The sequence below is a fragment of the Carcharhinus amblyrhynchos genome, chromosome 8, assembly GCF_965287045.1.
Source record: "Carcharhinus amblyrhynchos chromosome 8, sCarAmb.v2.hapA, whole genome shotgun sequence".
NCBI classification, from domain to species: Eukaryota; Metazoa; Chordata; class Chondrichthyes; order Carcharhiniformes; family Carcharhinidae; genus Carcharhinus; species Carcharhinus amblyrhynchos.
In genome coordinates this window covers 49565005-49583716 of record NC_137331.1, presented here as the reverse complement: position 1 = coordinate 49583716, position 18712 = coordinate 49565005, and the positions used below count along the sequence as shown (strand labels likewise).

General features: G+C 41.1%; 1 protein-coding gene across 1 annotated transcript in view; it reads left to right on the top strand.

Moving 5' to 3' along the window:
* LOC145346988 (stathmin-2-like) overlaps positions 1–15247 on the top strand; it is a 56739-nt gene extending 41492 nt beyond the window's left edge. Inside the window, exons 4-5 of the mRNA XM_080194874.1 lie at positions 5634–5825; positions 14408–15247. Of these exons, the coding sequence (XP_080051000.1) occupies positions 5634–5825; positions 14408–14467 (252 nt within the window). The 3' untranslated portion in view covers positions 14468–15247. The remainder of the gene's footprint in view (positions 1–5633; positions 5826–14407) is intronic.
* The last annotated feature ends 3465 nt before the right edge of the window (positions 15248–18712 follow it).

The window sequence follows — 18712 nt, the reverse complement described above, 5'->3', positions numbered from 1 at the left end:
CTAGCACGTCTTTCAGACTGTGGGAGAAAACCAGAGCACTCGGAGGAAGCCCATCCAGAGACAGGTAAAGCATGCAAATGCCACACAAACAGTGACCCAAGTTGGGAATCAAACTCAGGTTCCTGGCACTGAGAGGTAGTGGTGCTAACCACTATGCCATCATGCCATCAGTGTTAGGATGTGAATGGCCTATCATGATTACTACAACCGAACGTCTGCCAGTGCTCACTATTCCTATATGGTTCACCAGTGCTCGTTATTCCTATATGGTTACTTGAGCAAGTTGCAAGACAACCATTTGATATCTGAAACAGTCTCATAACTGAAATAGTGCCTTCAGGAGAAATGGGGGAGAAGACTTTATGAAGTAATATTTTATGATATTTAAATTTTATGATATTTATTTGTATAACATAGTAATTGCCACAATATCAGGATCTATGAGACTCACTTGTTTTCTATAAAATCTATAGAATGTATTTAAAGCTCGTGATTCAGGTACTGAAAGATTAAGTTGATACATATTGCGTATAAAGCAAGTCTGTACCAATTGCACATCTTGCAATTACTGCCACCTGATTATAGTACTTTCATGTTGTCATTTAAATCTTCATTAACATGTTTATATTCAATTCCTTTTGCAGCTGGAGGCTGCAAAGTCAAATGCAACTTCAACTCCAACAAAGCCTGAGTCTCAGTAAAATGGGTTCTTAGCCAGTTCTGTTGCCTTTAGTTTTATCCATAATCCATTTATGAATAATTCAGGTCCATTCATCATTGAATAAAGTCTGTGATCATAGTGAATTTAGGAACTAAATTGCCAATTTCCATTATGTATCAACATGTAGCACCAGTTTTGGGAATAACATTGAATTTCATTGTTCCAGATTAATGTTTTGACTGAGGGCTACATGTTATTAGACCATGCATCACACATAATGAAGAAAAACTCCTCAATTAAAGTTTGGTGCTGAAGGTCCAATGCAGTAACCAGCATAATTCAGGGAGTGCCACACAATTATGATTCTAGTTGCCTTATTTGTTTTAAAAACAAAGCACTGTTATTGTATTCCCGAGGTGGCCAGATAGTCAATACTTTTAGCATTTAATGCCAGTTCATTGTTAATTAAAATCATAAACCTTTTTTATAAAGTAAAAATGGCAACAACTTTGATGCAATCCCTCAAGGACAGCAGAATGCTATTGAAGCCAATATTCCACTTACTTATTATAGCAATACTGCAGAATGGACCTCATTATTCCAAATTCCATGGCACATGCAATCAGACAAGGTTAGAAAAAACACAGGATATCTGACTTTAACTGCTCCTGATCCCACTGGGTTGGTGAGATTTCAACTACCCTTTAGATGTCTGAGTGAAGCTACTCAGTTTGTGCCAATGAATGCCAAATCAGATATGATTTCTACTGTGTAGTTGTGTTTCTGGTGTTATCCAAATTAGTTTCAGTTTGTAGACTTACTAGTAAGAAAAAATATAGAAGGTCCTTTTTATTCATCTATATGCCTAAATAATGAATTTTTAGAGTCGACTCAATAATGGGGGCATTGCCAACAGTTCCATTCTTGTTCTACCCTCATCCTTGAGGATTTTGTTCCAGTGGTGAGGACCATCCTCCCTAACACACAGAAGACGGGACCAATTGATATCCCAACATCTTCCTCAACCTACATGTTTGTCATAGGTCTCTCTTTAATACAAAATATAACTTGGAAATAAAATCGGAGACTTATGTAAAGATGAGACGTGAAAGCTCAGTTAGTGCACGGGAGTTAAATGTTAGCCAGGAAGGACCTAGAGAGAGCTAAGAAGAACCAGGAGGGGACATGAGAAGTCTTTGGCAGGTAGGATCAAGGAAAACCCTAAAGCTTTCTATAGGTATGTCAGAATAAAAGAATGACCAGGGTAAGATTAGGGCCAGTCAAGGGCAGTAGTGGGAAGGTGTGTGTGTGTGTGTGTGTGTGTGTGTGTGTGTGTGTGTGTGTGTGTGTGTGTGTGTGTGTGTGTGGTCTGAAGAGATTGGAGAGGCACTAAATGAATTTTTTTTCCTATGTGAATATTGACAATGTTGTCGAGGAGAATACTGAGATACAGGGTATTAGACTAGATGGAACTGAGACTCATAAGGAGGAGGCGTTAGCAATTCTGGAAAGTGTGAAAATAGATAAGTCCCCTAGGCTGGATGGGATTTATCCCAGGATTCTCTGGGAGGGTAGGGAGGAGATTGCAGAGCTTTGGCTTTGATCTTTGTCATCATTGTCTGCAGGAGTAGTGCCAGAAGACTGGAGGATAGCAAATCTTGTCCCCTTCTTCAAGAAGCGGAGTAGAGACATCCCTGGTAATTATAGACCAGTGAGCCTTACTTCTGTTGTGGGCAAAGTTTTGGAAAGGATTAAAAGAGATGGAAATCATTTGATTAGGGATAGTCAACATGGTTTTGTGAAGGGAAGGTCGTGCCTCACAAGCCTTAGAGTTCTTTGAGAAGGTGACCAAAGAAGTGGATGAGGGTAAAGCAGTTGACATGGTGTATATGGATTTCAGTAAAGCAGTTGATAAGGTTCCCCATGGTAGGCTATTGCAGAAAATACGGAGGCATGGGATTGAGGGTGAATTAACAGTTTGGATCAGAAATTGGCTAGCTGTAAGAAGACAGAGGGTGATGGTTGATGGGAAATGTTCATCCTGGAGTTCAGTTACTAGTGTGTACTGCAAGGAACTGTTTTAGGGCTACTGCTGTTTGTCATTTTTGTAAATGGGTTAGTAAATTTGCAAATGACACTAAAGTCAGCGGAGTTGTGGACAGTGTGGAAAGATGTTATAGGTTACAGAGGGACATAGATATGCTGCAGAGCTGGGCTGAGAGGTGGCAAATGGAGTTTAATGCGAAAAAGTGTGAGGTGATTCACTTTGGAAGGAGAAACAGGAATACAGAGTACTGGGCTAATGGCAAGATACTTGGTAGTGTGGATGAGCAGAGAGATCTTGGAGTCCATGTGCATAGATCCCTGAAAGTTGGTACCCAGGTTTGATGGGGTTGTTAAAAAGGCGCACGGTGTGTTAGCTTTTATTGATAGAAGGATTGAGTTTTGGAGCCATGAGGTCATGTTGTACCTGTACAAATCTCTGGTGCGGCCATACTTGGAGTATTGTGTACAGTTCTGGTCATTGCATTATAGGAAAAATATGGAAGCATTGGAAAGGATGCAGAGGAGATTTACCAGGATGTTGCCTGGTACGATGAGAAGGTCTTATGAGGAAAGGCTGAGGGACTTGAGGCTGTTTTCTTTAAAGAGAAGGTTAAGAAGTGACTTAATAGAGGCATACAAAAATGATCAGAGGATTAGAAAGGGTGGACAGTGAGAGCCTTTTTCCTCAGATGGTGATGGCTAGCATGAGGGGATATAGCTTTAAAATTGAGGGGTGATAGATATAGGACAGATGTCAGAGATAGGTTCTTTACTCAGTAGTAAGGGCGTGGAATGCCCTGCCTGCAACAGTAGTGGACTCACCAACATTAAGGGCATTTAAATGGTCGTTGGATAAACATATGGATGATATTGGAATAGTGTAGGTTAGATGGGCTTTAGATTGGTTTCACAGATTGGCACAACATTGGGGGCTGAAGGGCCTGTACTGTTCTATGTTATAACACTTTATTTGCAAAACGTTCCTTACTCTAATATGATTTTGGCTCTGTTCCACTCGCCTGAATCCCATGTCACGTACAATTCAATTTAATGGTCGGTCAGTCAGAATTTTATCAAGTTTCACAAAGATTTTGAAAACAAATGGTGAAAAAAAGAAGCTATGCACCGAATGTCAAGTAGGATGAATAGTCCTCTGGACTAGTAGTCCAGAGACCCAGACTAATGCTCTGGGGACCTGGTTTTGGATCCTAATTGAATTTGAATACAGTGACAGAAATCTGGAATGACTGTGATACCATTGTCAATTGTCATTAAATAACAATATTGTCATATTGTTTCAATACTGTCCGTTAGGAAAGGAAATTTTCCATCCTTACCCAGTCTGGCGTACATGTGACTAGACCCACAGCAATGTGGTTGACTCTTAAATGCCATCTCAAAGGCAATTGGGGATGGGCAATAAATACTCGCCACCCAGTGATGCCCACATTCTGTAAATGAATTAAAAAAATAGCTCCCCCAACACCACCCCCCCCCCCCCCCGCCCCCCAATTGACCTGGTAATTCTACTTCACAGACTTCTAATTCCTACAAGAACAATGACTTACCATGAGGAATACCACAGGAAATCAACCAGTATGTTAGAGAAGCAAATGTTTGAGTATTCTGACTGACACATCATTAATTCAACAGCATTATTACTTGCATCAAATGCCCCAAACTCCATGTAACAGAGTCGATGGAAAATTAAGTTCCCTTTCTTCAACTCTGCTCTGCCAAGCACTCCCAATTCATAGCTAGCATGAGTACAATACAGAATAAAAATAATGTACCTCCAGTCCATGGTTTTCCTATCAGGAGTAATGAAGTAAAAACTGGTCTATAATTTCCCAATTTATCACTGACTTCTTTGAATGGGGTGTTATGTAAAATGGCATTTATGCTGTTTTCCTGGATTTTCCCCTCATCCCTGAGGAAATTTACCTCCAGTAATTTTTTAGTATTTCTGCTACTTCCCTCACTCTCTATTACAAACTTCCCACTTTATCAATCCTACCTTTTATGTTGACTATTCTTTGATTATTAATGTTCCTATAAAAGACAGTTTATTGTCCTTTAGGTTTTTCTCTTTATAGATTTCCTTTTTACAGCTTCCTATATATTTTCTATTTATCCTTCCTTCCATTTTATTACCCAATCACCCTCTTATGCACCAGTTCCTTCACTGCCTTCCTTTTCATTTTTTTTGAACGTTTCTTGAATTTTCACTTTTTCCAATTGCTGTTATAGATTTCTCACATTGCTGCCTTGTTTAAAAATGTCCTACCCTTTAATCCGAGGAAGATTTTTTAAATTTGCTGTATAATTTGCTTTTTGCAAACCAAGTCTTTAACATTTTCTTTTCCTGTTTTCACAAGGAACCTAATTATGTTGTAATCACTGCTTCCCAAGGGATGAAATGGTATATTTTGTGTTTTAAAAACTCTCATTATGCTGCCTTCATAAACTGGCGAAAAAGACTTTTGCCACACACCTTTTCTTTAATGAGCATTTAATTACGGGTAAAGTTGAATCCATTCACTTGGAGGTGGATTTGCTCGCTCATTGATTTCTATTTTCTCTTGAACTTAGAAGTTGTGTTTTCACAAGTTTCACAACAAAAGTTGTTTTGCTTGCTACACCTATACTAATAAATATGACTTCACTTCTGAGATAGTGTCCTGTGCTAATAACACTTTGTTTTGTAATGAAATTAAGGTTTTCTAATCTGTGCATTGATGTTTCTGCAAAAGCAAGCTATACAATTAGAATATTTAATAAATTGCTCAGTGAATCACAGAAGATGGTGCTACCATTTGAAAAGGACAGTAGAATTGAATCCTACCCCTTGTAGGTATTGTTTCAATCATGTACACACAAGGTCAAACAGAGCTGCTATTTTTTTTATATTTTCTGTCATCTGCAGTCCCAGGAGGCCCAGGTGCTTAAGCAACTTGCGGAAAAGAGAGAGCATGAACGAGAGGTCTTGCAAAAGGCCATGGAAGAGAATAATAATTTCAGCAGGACTGCAGAGGAAAAGCTGATCATAAAGATGGAACTGAACAAGGAAAACCGCGAGGCTCATTTAGCCGCTCTCATGGAACGTCTCCGCGAGAGGGTAAATATTGAACAGAGATTTGTTTAATGCCATCTGCATCAATACTTCCACTCATTGGGGGGGTCATATTCAGCTTCACCTCCTAGGTGGGGGTGTAGCAGAGTACATCAACCAGGTATTGTCAATCTCATTGGATTTTCATCCCATTGTGATTAGCTGTATAAACAATAGGCAATTCATCTTGTCCACATTACAACCCAGCTGGGGAAGTTAAAAACTTACCTGACTGTATCACAATCTCTACCAGATATTAATTTTGCTCATATCTAAATTCAAATACTTCACAAGGCTTTTAGAAAGCATTGCAATTTTTCAGTAACAACTTTTTATTATTAGCAGTGGTAGCATGTATTCATAAATTTCAACAGGTCATTCATTCCAAGATCGCGTGCTCATGCAGTGTTGCTCAACATGCACATTTAGTCCAGCAATTTACATTGCATAGCACCTTTCAAATCAGAGACACTTCACAAAGCTGGGTCATGACAGAAGAGGAAAATTTTGACAAGAATTTAAAGGTGGGGGTAGAAAGTGACAAGATTGATTTTTAATCAGGGAACAGGGCTATAGGAGCTGAAGGCTTTTTCATTAGTGGCAGAGCAGAAAAAAGACTGGTGACGTGTTACAGAAGTAAGCAAGCTGTTAGGGCTGAAGAAAGTGACCCAGGTATGGATTTTCTTTCTCGAAACTGCCTGTTTTAATGGGTGGTTGTGAGGTGCTAAAGAGAGAAGACAAAGGGCTTTAGCAGTCAGTGGTGAAACATGGACGCCTGCCACTGACAAAGAAAGCCAACCACAATGATTTGGTGGCCTGTGTGGCGTGATTTATTTCCTTTTTCTGATGGTAATTTATATTTGGCTCTGAGTTAAGGGGATGGAGCAGCAGTGATGTCTTTAAGTAGATAGGCAACACAATCATATCAACTAAAAATGCAATGCAACACAATCATATTAACAACTAATGACACAACCCAACCCAATCGTATCAACAATTAACACAACCCAACCTGATCATTATCAACAACTAACAATGCAACGCAACCCAGTCATAGCAAGAATTAACACAACCCAACCCAATTCTATCAACAACTAATGCATGCAACTAACCTGGCAGTTAAAAGCACTTAAAATCCTTCACTTAATTTTCAGACGTCAAAATAAATGATGATTGGATTAAGACAGAAGTTTAAAAAAAATTTTTAAAACTGACATTGTTTTTAATCATAATGAGGAATTTGACCTTGTACAAGCAATCTTAACCTTTCAGGGCCAGTGAAGATGCTTCAGTGAAGGTGTTTCTCAGCTATTATGAAGTTAGTACATTGTTAAAACATGAGTTATTGTTCATTTAACAAGGTGTAACTTTTTAAACTGTTTTTGGCAAATCTTCGTCTTAACAGTGAAACTTTTCATTAATTCCATTGATTGCAGTCTGGGGATGGCTTCACAGCACACTGGGAGAAGTGTAGAATCACTGACAGAACCTCCTGGATTTTCTTGTTATCCTGTGCCTTCTCCAGTTTTTGCTGTCCCTTTCAATGGAATAATGAAGGCAAATGCTAGTAGTCTTGCATCATTGCAATGCTAATGTCCAGGCCTTTGTGTTATATCAGTGCAATTCAGTCCCATCATATGTTATGGCCACCCAGAAAAATCACCACTTGCCATGGGTTATAAGGAAATTGGCAGATGTGTCCAAGCTGTCCTGACAATTTCTCCCATTTTAGCAGCCAAAGCTCAGATCAGAAAATACTGCCATCACATCAGTGATAGCAAGGACAGTTCCACTGGTGGTTGCCACTTTGAGGAGGCCATTATTGGAAATCTTTATCACGTACTTCTGGAGATTTAGTCAGATCGTGACTTTTGGCCGTGGCTCTCAGGGGCTGCATTGAAAAGGCTGCTTGTCAATTACAATGCATTGTCATTTTAGAATTCCCAATGATCTGTGTTTAATGAATATTTTTTGTTTTCAATCCAGTTGTATTCCTTCCATTCAGTTGATAAGTGCTTCCATGAAATAATTCATTAGAAGTCTGACCGTAGACAAGACGCTCATTTCTACAAGGAGCAAGGTTTTATCACTTGTTAAAGTGACCACAGCACTGAATCTTGGGGGCAATCTTAACCCAAATTGCCTGCCATTATTGCATTCCACTGAAGTCAGTAAGAGTTAAATCAGGTCTGGGTGTAAATTGGACGGGATGCAATGCTCAGTCACCAACTCCACCCCCCCCCCCCCCCCACCCCCCCCCCCCGTTGGGCCGGTAGTTTAATCTTGCCCCTTCAGGTCATGCTATTTCCTGCATGCATAAATCAATTCACAGTATAGCATTTTATTAATAAGATAATAGGTATTTTATTCAGGCAACCATTGCAATATCTATCCTTCTCTATGAAAAGCAACAAAATGAACAGTGAGCTAACAGAGAATATCAGAATTCCCCAGGCACAGCACAGATTAGAACGTTCCTTAAATGCCATCTATAGAAAGAGGTGTTTTTCTATTAATATGCAACTAATATTGGAATCCATCCATACAATCCTGTGTGAGTTGCAGGGAGTCAACATGTTGTTTCTGTATAATAATTATACTGGGGCTAGGAACATGAGCACAGTTATGGATTGTTTGATTTGAAAACTCACAGCAGCTGGTGACATATCCACAGCCAAGAACAGGCACAACAAAGATTATACATCCACCACGAGGACATGTACAAATCTCATTTTAGGTGTTTCAACAGGTCTGAATGTTTAACTATTCAAGGATGAGTTTATACTTCTGAGTGTTTTTAGAACAGAAATGTTATGATAACTGATTTCAAAAACAGATTTTTTTACCAATTTGAATTAAGTCATAGTTGTGAAATCATGTAAAGGGCTTTTGTTTTATCTCTGTTGGTAACTGAGGTTAAAATTTGAACATTTCAGATCAAGAATGGTCAGCACCAACACAGTAAACCCTGTGCTTCTATCCCTTGCATCTGCTTTCTTACTAATTCATGCTACTAATCTCTTATTTCCACTTGGTTACTTCTCAGTGACTGAGTCACTGGGATTCTTTAGCTGAAGGACACACTTGCAGTTGTCTTCCTTGTATTTGCAAGAGTAACAAGAACCTGGCCTGAAGTTCACTCATATGGGGGATTAAAGGGAAGGTGTAGTGTTAGCATCCAGAGAGAGACAAACATTTGTGACCACTCTTTGCAGCTCACTGCTAGTGGCCATAGATTCATCTGTGCTAATGTTTGGCTAGAAAACACAGCACACGCAGTTCCAACCAAGTGTTAAAACTGTTATATGGGTCTGTTACATGTGTGGAACTTAACAGTCAGTTCAAATAGCCATTCTGAGTTTGTTTCCCTCCAATGTGTACTGTGCCCCTCCCCCTCTGTCAGCAAAAATTGTATCTGTTGGAAATGTAGGAGGGGTTTCTACATTCAGGTCTTGCCCACCTTTTCTAATTTTCTGCAGAGGCTTGCCAGCCCATTGTATTTACTGTAATAGCAAGTACTTAAACATACAGCAGAATTCTGTGCTTCCTCAAACTGGATACTGAGGCGCAGGAGTGCAAAAAATTGAATGTATGTACTTCCCCAGGAAACCCATCTGGATGTAATTTCACACTTGGGAAAAGCTGGGGCTCAGGTGGGAATCCCATACATTCATCTGTTAAGGCCTTTAAGTGGCCAGGGCCTTATCCTGCCCAGCCTCAATTTTTAGGCTGGTTTGGGGGGGGGGGGGGGGGGGCGCAAAAAAGCTTTCCCCATCTCTGGCAGGAAGGGGAGAGTTCCTCACTCTGGATGGCCTACACAGAGTTGGAGTGAGCGCACACATTCCCACCACCCCTGGAACAGTAAAGCTCCAGGGCTGCTCCTCCAGGCCTATCTCCCGACTTTGGAATTGCCCCCTGTCCTGAGCCCTCAAGGGACATCTCCCACCCTCTTGTCTTCAGGACTTAGTCCCAGGCTGCTGTACTGCTTCTGGCCACTGCAGCCCTGTGCCTGGCTGAGTTGGTTGGGCCAATCTGATTGACCGACAGCACTCACAGAATAGACTTCCACCCAAGAATGGATAAAAGTCTCCCTATTACCAATCAATGCTCAAGTGAGCATTAAATGGCAGTGGGACATTGAGAGTCAGCAGTTGTGCATTTGTTGACTCTCAGGCTGACGAGGATTGTTTATTTGTCGTCCTTAAAATCCTACCCATAGCATCAATGATCCTTGATTATTTCTTTTTTGAAAAACTGGGTCCCTGCGATCTGAGTCTAACGTACCACAACAAGGTTACTGCACAGGGTAAGAGCTTATGATGTTGGAGGTAATATATTAGCATGGATAGAGGATTGGTTAACTAGAAACAGAGTCAAGATAAATCATTTTCAGGTTGCCATGGAAGTGGCATTGGGGTATGTGGGATTATAATGGGTGGGTGGGGCACAGCTTTCCATTGGAGGGCATAAAGAGGACCTTTTTGAACTAACCTTTCAAAATGTTCCCTATCTAACTATAATCCATGACACTTTCTAATTTGCTCTGAAACACAACTCTTTCAAAAACTGGTGAGATGCCACCAAGATCCGTGCTGGGCCTTTAACTATTTGCAATTTATGTTAACGATTTGGACCAAGTTTATTATAGCCAAATTTTCTGATGATACAATGATGGAAAATGAGTTGGTGATGAAGAAACAAAGGCCAAGATTTTTATGCAGTCAGGGAAATTCATGGAAGGATTCCTGATCCCATTCTTGGGGTTTCTAAGTTTCACCATGGTCCTTTTCAAGAGTTTTTCAGGCCACAAGCCTGCACTCTACTCCTGACTTGTCCAGCTCCATAGCAGAGATGGACATGTCCTAATTCCACACCATTCTCATAGTCAGGCCAGCTTTTCAGAGTTCTGATTCACCCCAGAATCATGAACTATAGTCTCATGAAGGGAAGCTTTTGAAAGATAAGTTCAGAAGGTCCTTCCCACGCCCACTGTGGCCCCTCATACCAAGTATTTCCATGACCAATCACCCACATACACTGTACAGAACCAGTGGGCCTGAAAGAATATGTTTTAGAAAAAAAGCAATTCATTTGTAACTTTCTACTTCCCTAAAAATTAAACTCCATTCACTACAGGCCAATAAAGTATCAATCATCGAGATCAATACCAGAACCAAAAAGCACTTGAAACCTTTTCATCTTATTGTGCAATTGACAGGATATATCAGAGAGCCCCCTCTGTCAATCAGGCAATGTTTTCCCCAGACTGTTTCAGCAGTTTAATGGTTGTCTAGGCACGCAGCCAAGCCTTGTTATGCAATCTTGGCTGAGAGGGGTGAGGCTAGAGGGGCTTTTTTTATTATATAACTGGGTGAAGTCCCCAACACTGAAGTGAGCCTTTTAAACAGCCCACATCAGCAGCTGACAGCTCCTGTCACTGCCTTTGAACTCTTCCTGGGTCAGCTGACCTGCAGGTGTCCCTCTAGCAATGAAAGATTGCGTCTCTGCAGAGACATTGTCCCCCTCAGGCAGGTGTGTGAAGCTGGAAACTTTCACGGTTCACACAATCTCTTGAGAATGAGAACCCAGGCCAAAGAATCTGCAAAGAGATAAGCCTATCCATAAGTGGGTGGGCAAAAAAAAAATGGCAGATGGAGCATAATGTTGGAAAATGAGAGGTTATTCACTTTGTGGGGAAGAATAGAAAAACAAGGTGTTATTTAACTGAAAGGAAGCTAAAGAATCCTATGATAAGGAGGGATTTGAGTGTTCTCATGCATGAATCATGAAAGATTAGCTTGCAGGTACAAAATTAATTAGGAAGGCAAATTGCCTCTTAGCCTTTGGTGCAAGGGGATGGAATGTGAAAATAGGAAAGTCTTGCTACAACTGCACAGGACATTGGTGACTGTGTACCTACAGTACTGTACACAGCTTTGTCCCTTACTTAAGGTGAGGTATACTTGTATTGAGAGCAGTTTAGGAAAGCTTCATCTGGGATGAAGGGGTTTGTCTTGTGTGGAAAGTTTAAGGAGGTCAGACTGGTATTCCTATTGTATACAAAAATGAAAAGTTATTAAAATATATAAGACCCAATGGCACTGAGAAGATGCTGGGAGGATGTTTCTGCTCCTGGAGGAATTTTGAATTGGAGGACAGTTTCAAAATAGGGGATCCCACATTTAAAACAAGTGATGAGGAGGAATTTTTTTGAGGGTTGTGAATATCTGGAATTTTCTGTAAGCTGTAAAGGCTGAGCTACTGAATATATTCAAGGCTAAGAACCAAAATCTGCCTACCTGTCTGTATCAGGGTTGTGAGAAGCAAACAGGAAAATGGAGTTGAGACCAAGACCAGATTAGCTATGAATAATATGGACTCCACTCACCTGAAGGAGCAGCACTCCAAAGGCTTGTGCTTCCAAATAAACCTGTTGGACTTTAACCTGGTGTTGTGAGACTTCTTACTGTGCCCACCCCAGTCCAAAGCCAATATCTCCACATATGGAGTGACAGAGCAGGCCCAATGCACTGAATAACCTGCTCCTGCTGCTATTCTGTTCTTATATTCTTAATGTCTGCTATCATGCAACCCGCCTGTCTGAGATTTGTTACTTTTACAGTGCACCGCTAGTTGGAGTATGATACAATAGTAAGCCATTGCCCAGAGAAAGAATGGGGAACTGAATATAAAACTGATTCTGTTGCCTGTCTATGTGGTGGGGCAGGATGGTATGTCATGTCATTTTAAGGCTTTTCTAAAAACAGCTTGTGATTATGCTCTCATTCTCCTAGAAAGTTTTTTTTTGCTCCAGCCTATGACAAAGCCAGTCCACCTCCCTCAATATTAGCTGGACTGACGGGCATGAGTTGAAAACTATGTTCCAGTGACCCAGCTGTCCAAGAGGAATACACAGAGGCAGGGCACAGTAAATGGCAGCTGGATTTGTCCCTGGTTCCATCACTTTCCTCTTCACAACTTAGAATGGAACACACAAAACGAGGTGCTTGTGGAGATGAAAAGGGATCAAAACTCTTCCAAAGATAATCCCATTCCAATTCTGGACACTCCTTCAGCTGCCAAATAAACACCATCTCAGTGGGAGAGGCAAATTTTAGCCAGTGATCACCTGAACTGGGTGACAATTTAGGGCTATGTCCACAGCAACGGGTCTCACCAACATCTGGAAGCTCAAACTGAGGGGTGTATCGGGCAGATTCTTGGCTGCATCGTACGGCTCTGGGAATTAGAAATTCAGCCATCTCCCACACTGGGAATGCTGACGGGCCAGGTCGGCATACGGTGGAAGGGGTGGTTATCCCAGAGGAAGATCGCTTATTGGGATGTGGTGAATGGTTCCTGGGCTGCTTGCTGAGCAAATGCCAAAGATCCACCTAAAGACTGAGATTGCTTAATGGCCTAGTGACAGGAACAGATGGACAAAGTAGGTTCTGCACAGGTTTCACACACTGAAACCTGTAAATCCTACAACTAATGTTGATTCCTGATTTGCATACTTAAATATTGAGGTGGACAGAATGCAACAGGCAGGACTTGAGTATCAAGGAGGTAACCAACAAATCCCCACAATCTCATTTCAGGTAAGAAACAGGTAGCTTATGCTGCAAGTTTGTTCATATTACCATTCTCATTTTTAAAAAGATGAGAGGAACCTACTTATACTGACAAGTTTCCTTAGGGGCAATATTGACTTTGAGCAACAGTGTAAAATGGGCAATATTGGATCTGCCCGCCACCCAATAAAATCTTTCCTGACAATGGAAATTAAAATAGAAATTTCCTGGCCATTCAGGCCAGCCAGATTTTCCAGTCCCGCTGCAGTGAATGGAGATTTGGCTGAGCAGCAACTTCTCCATTCTCACTTGCAGCAGCGGTGGGACGTGAATGGCCAGAAAGTCCTGTCCCTATAATAGGTGGTACTGTTGATATCACCCATTTTCCCTATTGTTCATAAGCATTCTTACCTCCCTTAGATTTACTAGGAAAAATCCATCAAAACCCCTGTCACACTGCCATCTACAGGCATAGTGTATATTGCAGTTAAATCAGGGCCACTTTTACATTCAAATATTGATAGGGTCAGGTTCACATCCGAGTTCTCCAATGCATTTTGAAATGGAGTGTTGTGATCCACCTATTATTTTTAATATTTAATAGATGTAAAAATAGGCAATATTAGCAATTCTACTGACAATAAGGAAGTGAAATTGCTCCTTTAAATGTGACTGTATTCAATCTTCCTTCGAAATAGCTTCCTTCATCGTTCTTTGCTTGGGGTTATTTTGTTCCATCTGATGTTATATTTTTGTTTGAGCCTCCTTTTTCTCTCATTGTTTCAGTTGTGATGTGGAGTTTAACCTGGTGTTGAGACTACTTATTGTTTCAGTTAGACCTGGGATGCAATTTGCCTCGTAATGAGGGTGACGTAAAGTCTACTGCTGTGTACCATTCAACAAACGGTGATCATCTTGCACCATTACCACTAATACTACTTGGTGAGACAGTGCGCTGCGCTGTGAGACTACATGAGCAATACACTTGGTAAATATATCTCGTTACCCTTACAGGAGAGGCATGCCACAGAGGTCCGCAGGAACAAGGAACTTCGGGAGGAGATCTCCGGCTGAGAGTTGATGTCTTGATGCATTTCATCATCCTGAACAAAGCCTTCCGCCCGTATATTCTGGATAGTGATACATTAGTATGGGTGTCATAAGACATGGTTTAAGAAAAAAAAGTCAATAAGTCAATTAATATAATCAAAATTTTAGTTTAAAAAAATTACACAAAGAAAGGTGAACCAATCAATTTGCAAAATGATGTGCTTGATGTGGAAACACAACTTGGGTCTTTGTTTTGTAAATACAACTCTTTTGTTAACAATCTGAGTCTAGCGTGATACAAGCTGTTTCATATCTTAACTACGTCCTGCAACAAGTTCTTTATGTTGTCTCCTTTCACTGATTTAACTTTGCTCGATCTGTTCTTTGGAAGCTTTGTACTCATCAGTATATAGAGAGAGAACCTGAGGAAATATCAAGGTCAGATAGTCAATGGTGCTAGTGATTTTCTGCGTACACGTCAACCCAGAACTGCCATGTTCTGTATTCCACAACACATGCTGGCCTTGACCCTTCACTCTCAAGCAACTTGGTCTGTTTTTTTATTTGTTCAAATCCCGTTGATCTGTGAGCAGGGCGTTGTACTGGTCTTTTTTGCGGGGGGGTGGGAGGGGGAATTGTGCCAAGTAAGGTCACTAAGAGCACCCAAGACCCTAGGAATTGGTTCCAGCTATTAAAGTTATTACCTAAGAAGGTTGCTGCCTGCTTATTCTAATCTTCATTAGTGGTATTTTCATGTATGTCATTGTGAGCAAGCTGTGATAATAAAGAATGGAGTTCTGTGAACTGTAAAATGTACGGTCTGTTCATTGCTTTATTCTCTTCTGAACGCTGTTGTTTCATACCACACTGACAAACTTGTGATTGTTGTAAAGGAATCTGGTTTGTCCAAAATGCATCAGTGAAGCATTCCCCAGTGATTCAGACTGCAGTACCAGGACATTAGGAGCAGATGTTTGCTATTCAGTCCCTGGCTAATCCACCATTCAGAGGGTGGCTGATCTGTACCACAACTCGATTACTCTGCTTTTGTTCCATTTCTCAAAGAATGTGAAGAATGGTTGCATAGAGAAGACGACAAAGAGCTACCAATAGCAAAAAACCTGTGGTTTCTGAACTTGTAAAATTCTTCTCCTCCATGTGAGCAGCACTGATCAAAACCACCATTTTGTTGCCATCCCTAATTACCCTCAAAGGTGATGCTGAACCACCTTCAATCACCACAGTCCATGTAGTGTATATACACCCACAGCATGTTAGAAGGAAGTTCAAGGACTTTTATTTAGTGACAGAATTTCAAGTCAGGCTGGGTATGACAGTATTATTCCCACTTGTAATTTGTTGTGGCTGTGGGTTTGGGAGGTGCACTTTGAGGACCCTTGGTGAGTTGCTATGGTGCATCTTATCAATTGTACATGATGTTGCCAGAGTGTCACAAGTGTAGGGAGTAAATATTGAAGATGGATGGAAGTGGCTGCTTTGTCCTAGATGGTATTGAGCTTCCAGAGTGTTGTTGGAGTTACATTCATCCAGGCAAGTGGAGACCCTGACTTGTGCCTTTTATAGATGGTGGACAGACTCTGGGGAGTTAGTGGGTAAATTACTACAAGATTCCCAGCATCTGGTCTGCTTTTGTAGGCACAGTAAAATAGAATCCCTACAGTGCAGAAGATGACCATTTGGCCAATTGAGTCTGCACCAACCAGGCCCTATCCCCATAACCTCACATTTACTCTGCTAATCCCCCTGACACTAAGGGGCAATTTAGCATGGCCAATCCACCTAACCCACATGTCTTTGGACTCTGGGATGAATCCAGAGGAAACCTGCACAGATACAGGGAGAACATGCAAACTTCACACAGACAGTGACCCAAGGCCAGAACAAAACCTGGATGTGTGTCACAGACAGCAGTGCCAACCACCATGCTGCCCATATCTGGTATGTAAACCAGTTCAGGAATCTGCACATTGAATGTTATCAACCGCAAGTCCAAGTTGTTTTCCAAAATCTATCAGATTTTAACCGGGCTTCATAGACGTTTTACAGATGACCTTTGTAGGCTTGATCCATTGGCAAGTCCAAACTTTCATAACTAATCAACTGACTGCCATCCACTTCTGAAAATCCCTCACTGATTTTAATTTGCTCAGGAAGTGACAAAGCTAAAGCCATACTTTTATTTACTCTTTGGTAGAACATAGCAACCTCACATAGCAACCTCATTCATCCTCTGGTGATATGGTTCAGACTGTTTTTAGGCTGTCACCCAAACCTCATTTTATGCTAATATATCCCAATTCCATGAATCCTGGTCTTATTAATAGCATTGTGTGTAGCACTGATTAGAATGCCTTCTAAAAATCCATATATACTACACCCATGAGAACAAAGAAAGGCACAGCACAGGAACAGGCCTTCTGCCATCCAAGCCTATGCCAATCATGATGCCCTAATTAAACTAAAAAACTTCTGCTCTTACTTGGTCTGTTTCCCCCTCCCTCCCTCCGTCCCGACTTGTGCCCATCCCAATGCCTCTTAAATGTTGCTAATGTGCTTGCTTTCTCTGGCAGCCTGATTCACGTCTGTGAAAAACCTCTTCCCCCTGCCCCCCCCAAAACTTTCCCCCCTCATCTTGAACCTGTGCCCCCTTATAATAAATACTTATGTCCTTGGAAAAAGCTTCTGACTATCCTTGTCTATGCTTCTCATAATTTTGTTGACCACTATCAGGCCTCCCCTCAACCTCTGTCATTCCAGTGAAAACAATACTAGTTTAGCCAACCTCTCCTCAGTCAACACCTTCAAGACTAAGCATTATCCTGGTGAACCTTCTTTGCACTCTCTGCATCCTTCTGATAGTGTGATGACCAGAACAGCACGCAACACTCCAAGGCCTAACCAAGATTTAATATAGCTGTAATGCAATTTTCCAACTCTTGTACTCAATGCCCTGGCTAATGAAAGCAAACATGCCATATGCCTTCTTAATCATCTTGGCCACCTGTGTTGCCACTATCAGGAACTGTGGACCTGCACAGCCAGATCACTCTGATAATATTCCTAAGGGTTCTGCCATTTACTGTATAATTCACACCTAAATTTGATTCTCAAAATGCTTCACCTTGCATTTATTCAGATTAAACTCCATATACCATTTCTGTGCCTAAATCTCTAATCTATCCTGTTGCATACTCTGACAATCCTTGGCACCATCAGCAACTCTACCAACCTTCGTGTCATCTGCAAATTTATTAATCAGGCACCCACATTTTTCTCCAGATCATTTATATACACTACAAATATAGAGGTCCCAGCACTGATCCCTGCAGAACACCAGTAGCTACAGATCTCCATTCTGAAAAACACTCTTCTGACTCGTGTCTAGCCAGTCCACACCAAATCTCATGTGATTTTAGTTTTTGTACCAATCTGCCATGAGACCTTGTCAAATGCCTGACTAAAGTGCATATTAACACAGCCATTCCCTCATCAATTATCTTTGTCACCTCTTCAAAAAACCCAATCAAGTTGGAGAGACATGATCTTTCCTGTACAAAACCATGCTGCCAATTACCAACTAGTCCATTTTCTTTCAAATGTGCAAATATCCTGTCCTTCAGTATCTTCCTCAAAAACTTCCCCACCACTGACATCAGGCTCACACACCTATAATTTTCTGGATTATTCCAGCTTCCTTTCTTAAAGGAAGGGAACAACATTGGTTATTCTCCAGTCCTCTGGAACCTTATCTGTTGTCAAAAAGGATGTGAAGAAATCTGTTAAGGACCCAACTATTTCTTTCCTTGCCACTTGCAATAACCTGGGAAAGATGCCATCTGAATCCAGGAACTTGTCTACCCTAACTTAGGATACTCAACACTTCCTCCACTGATATTGACAGTCTCTAGAACATTCACACATCTATCCCTGACTTCAAGATCTGTCATGTCCTTCTCCTTGGTGAATACCAATACAAAGTACTCATTAAGGTTCTCACCCACTTCCTATGGCTCCACGCATAACTCCACTCCATTGTCCTTGAGCAGGCCCACTCTTTCTCTTACCACTCTCTTTAGTCCAGCTTTATCAACTCTGCTGGTTTGATTTGATTTGTTGTTGGCACATGTATCAGTACATAGTGAAAAGCACCATCCCCTACATAATGAAATATGAAAAATTATGCCACAATGAAAAAGCACACTGAAGGAAGGGAGAGTGTGCAGAATGCAATGTCAGTCACAGCCAGGG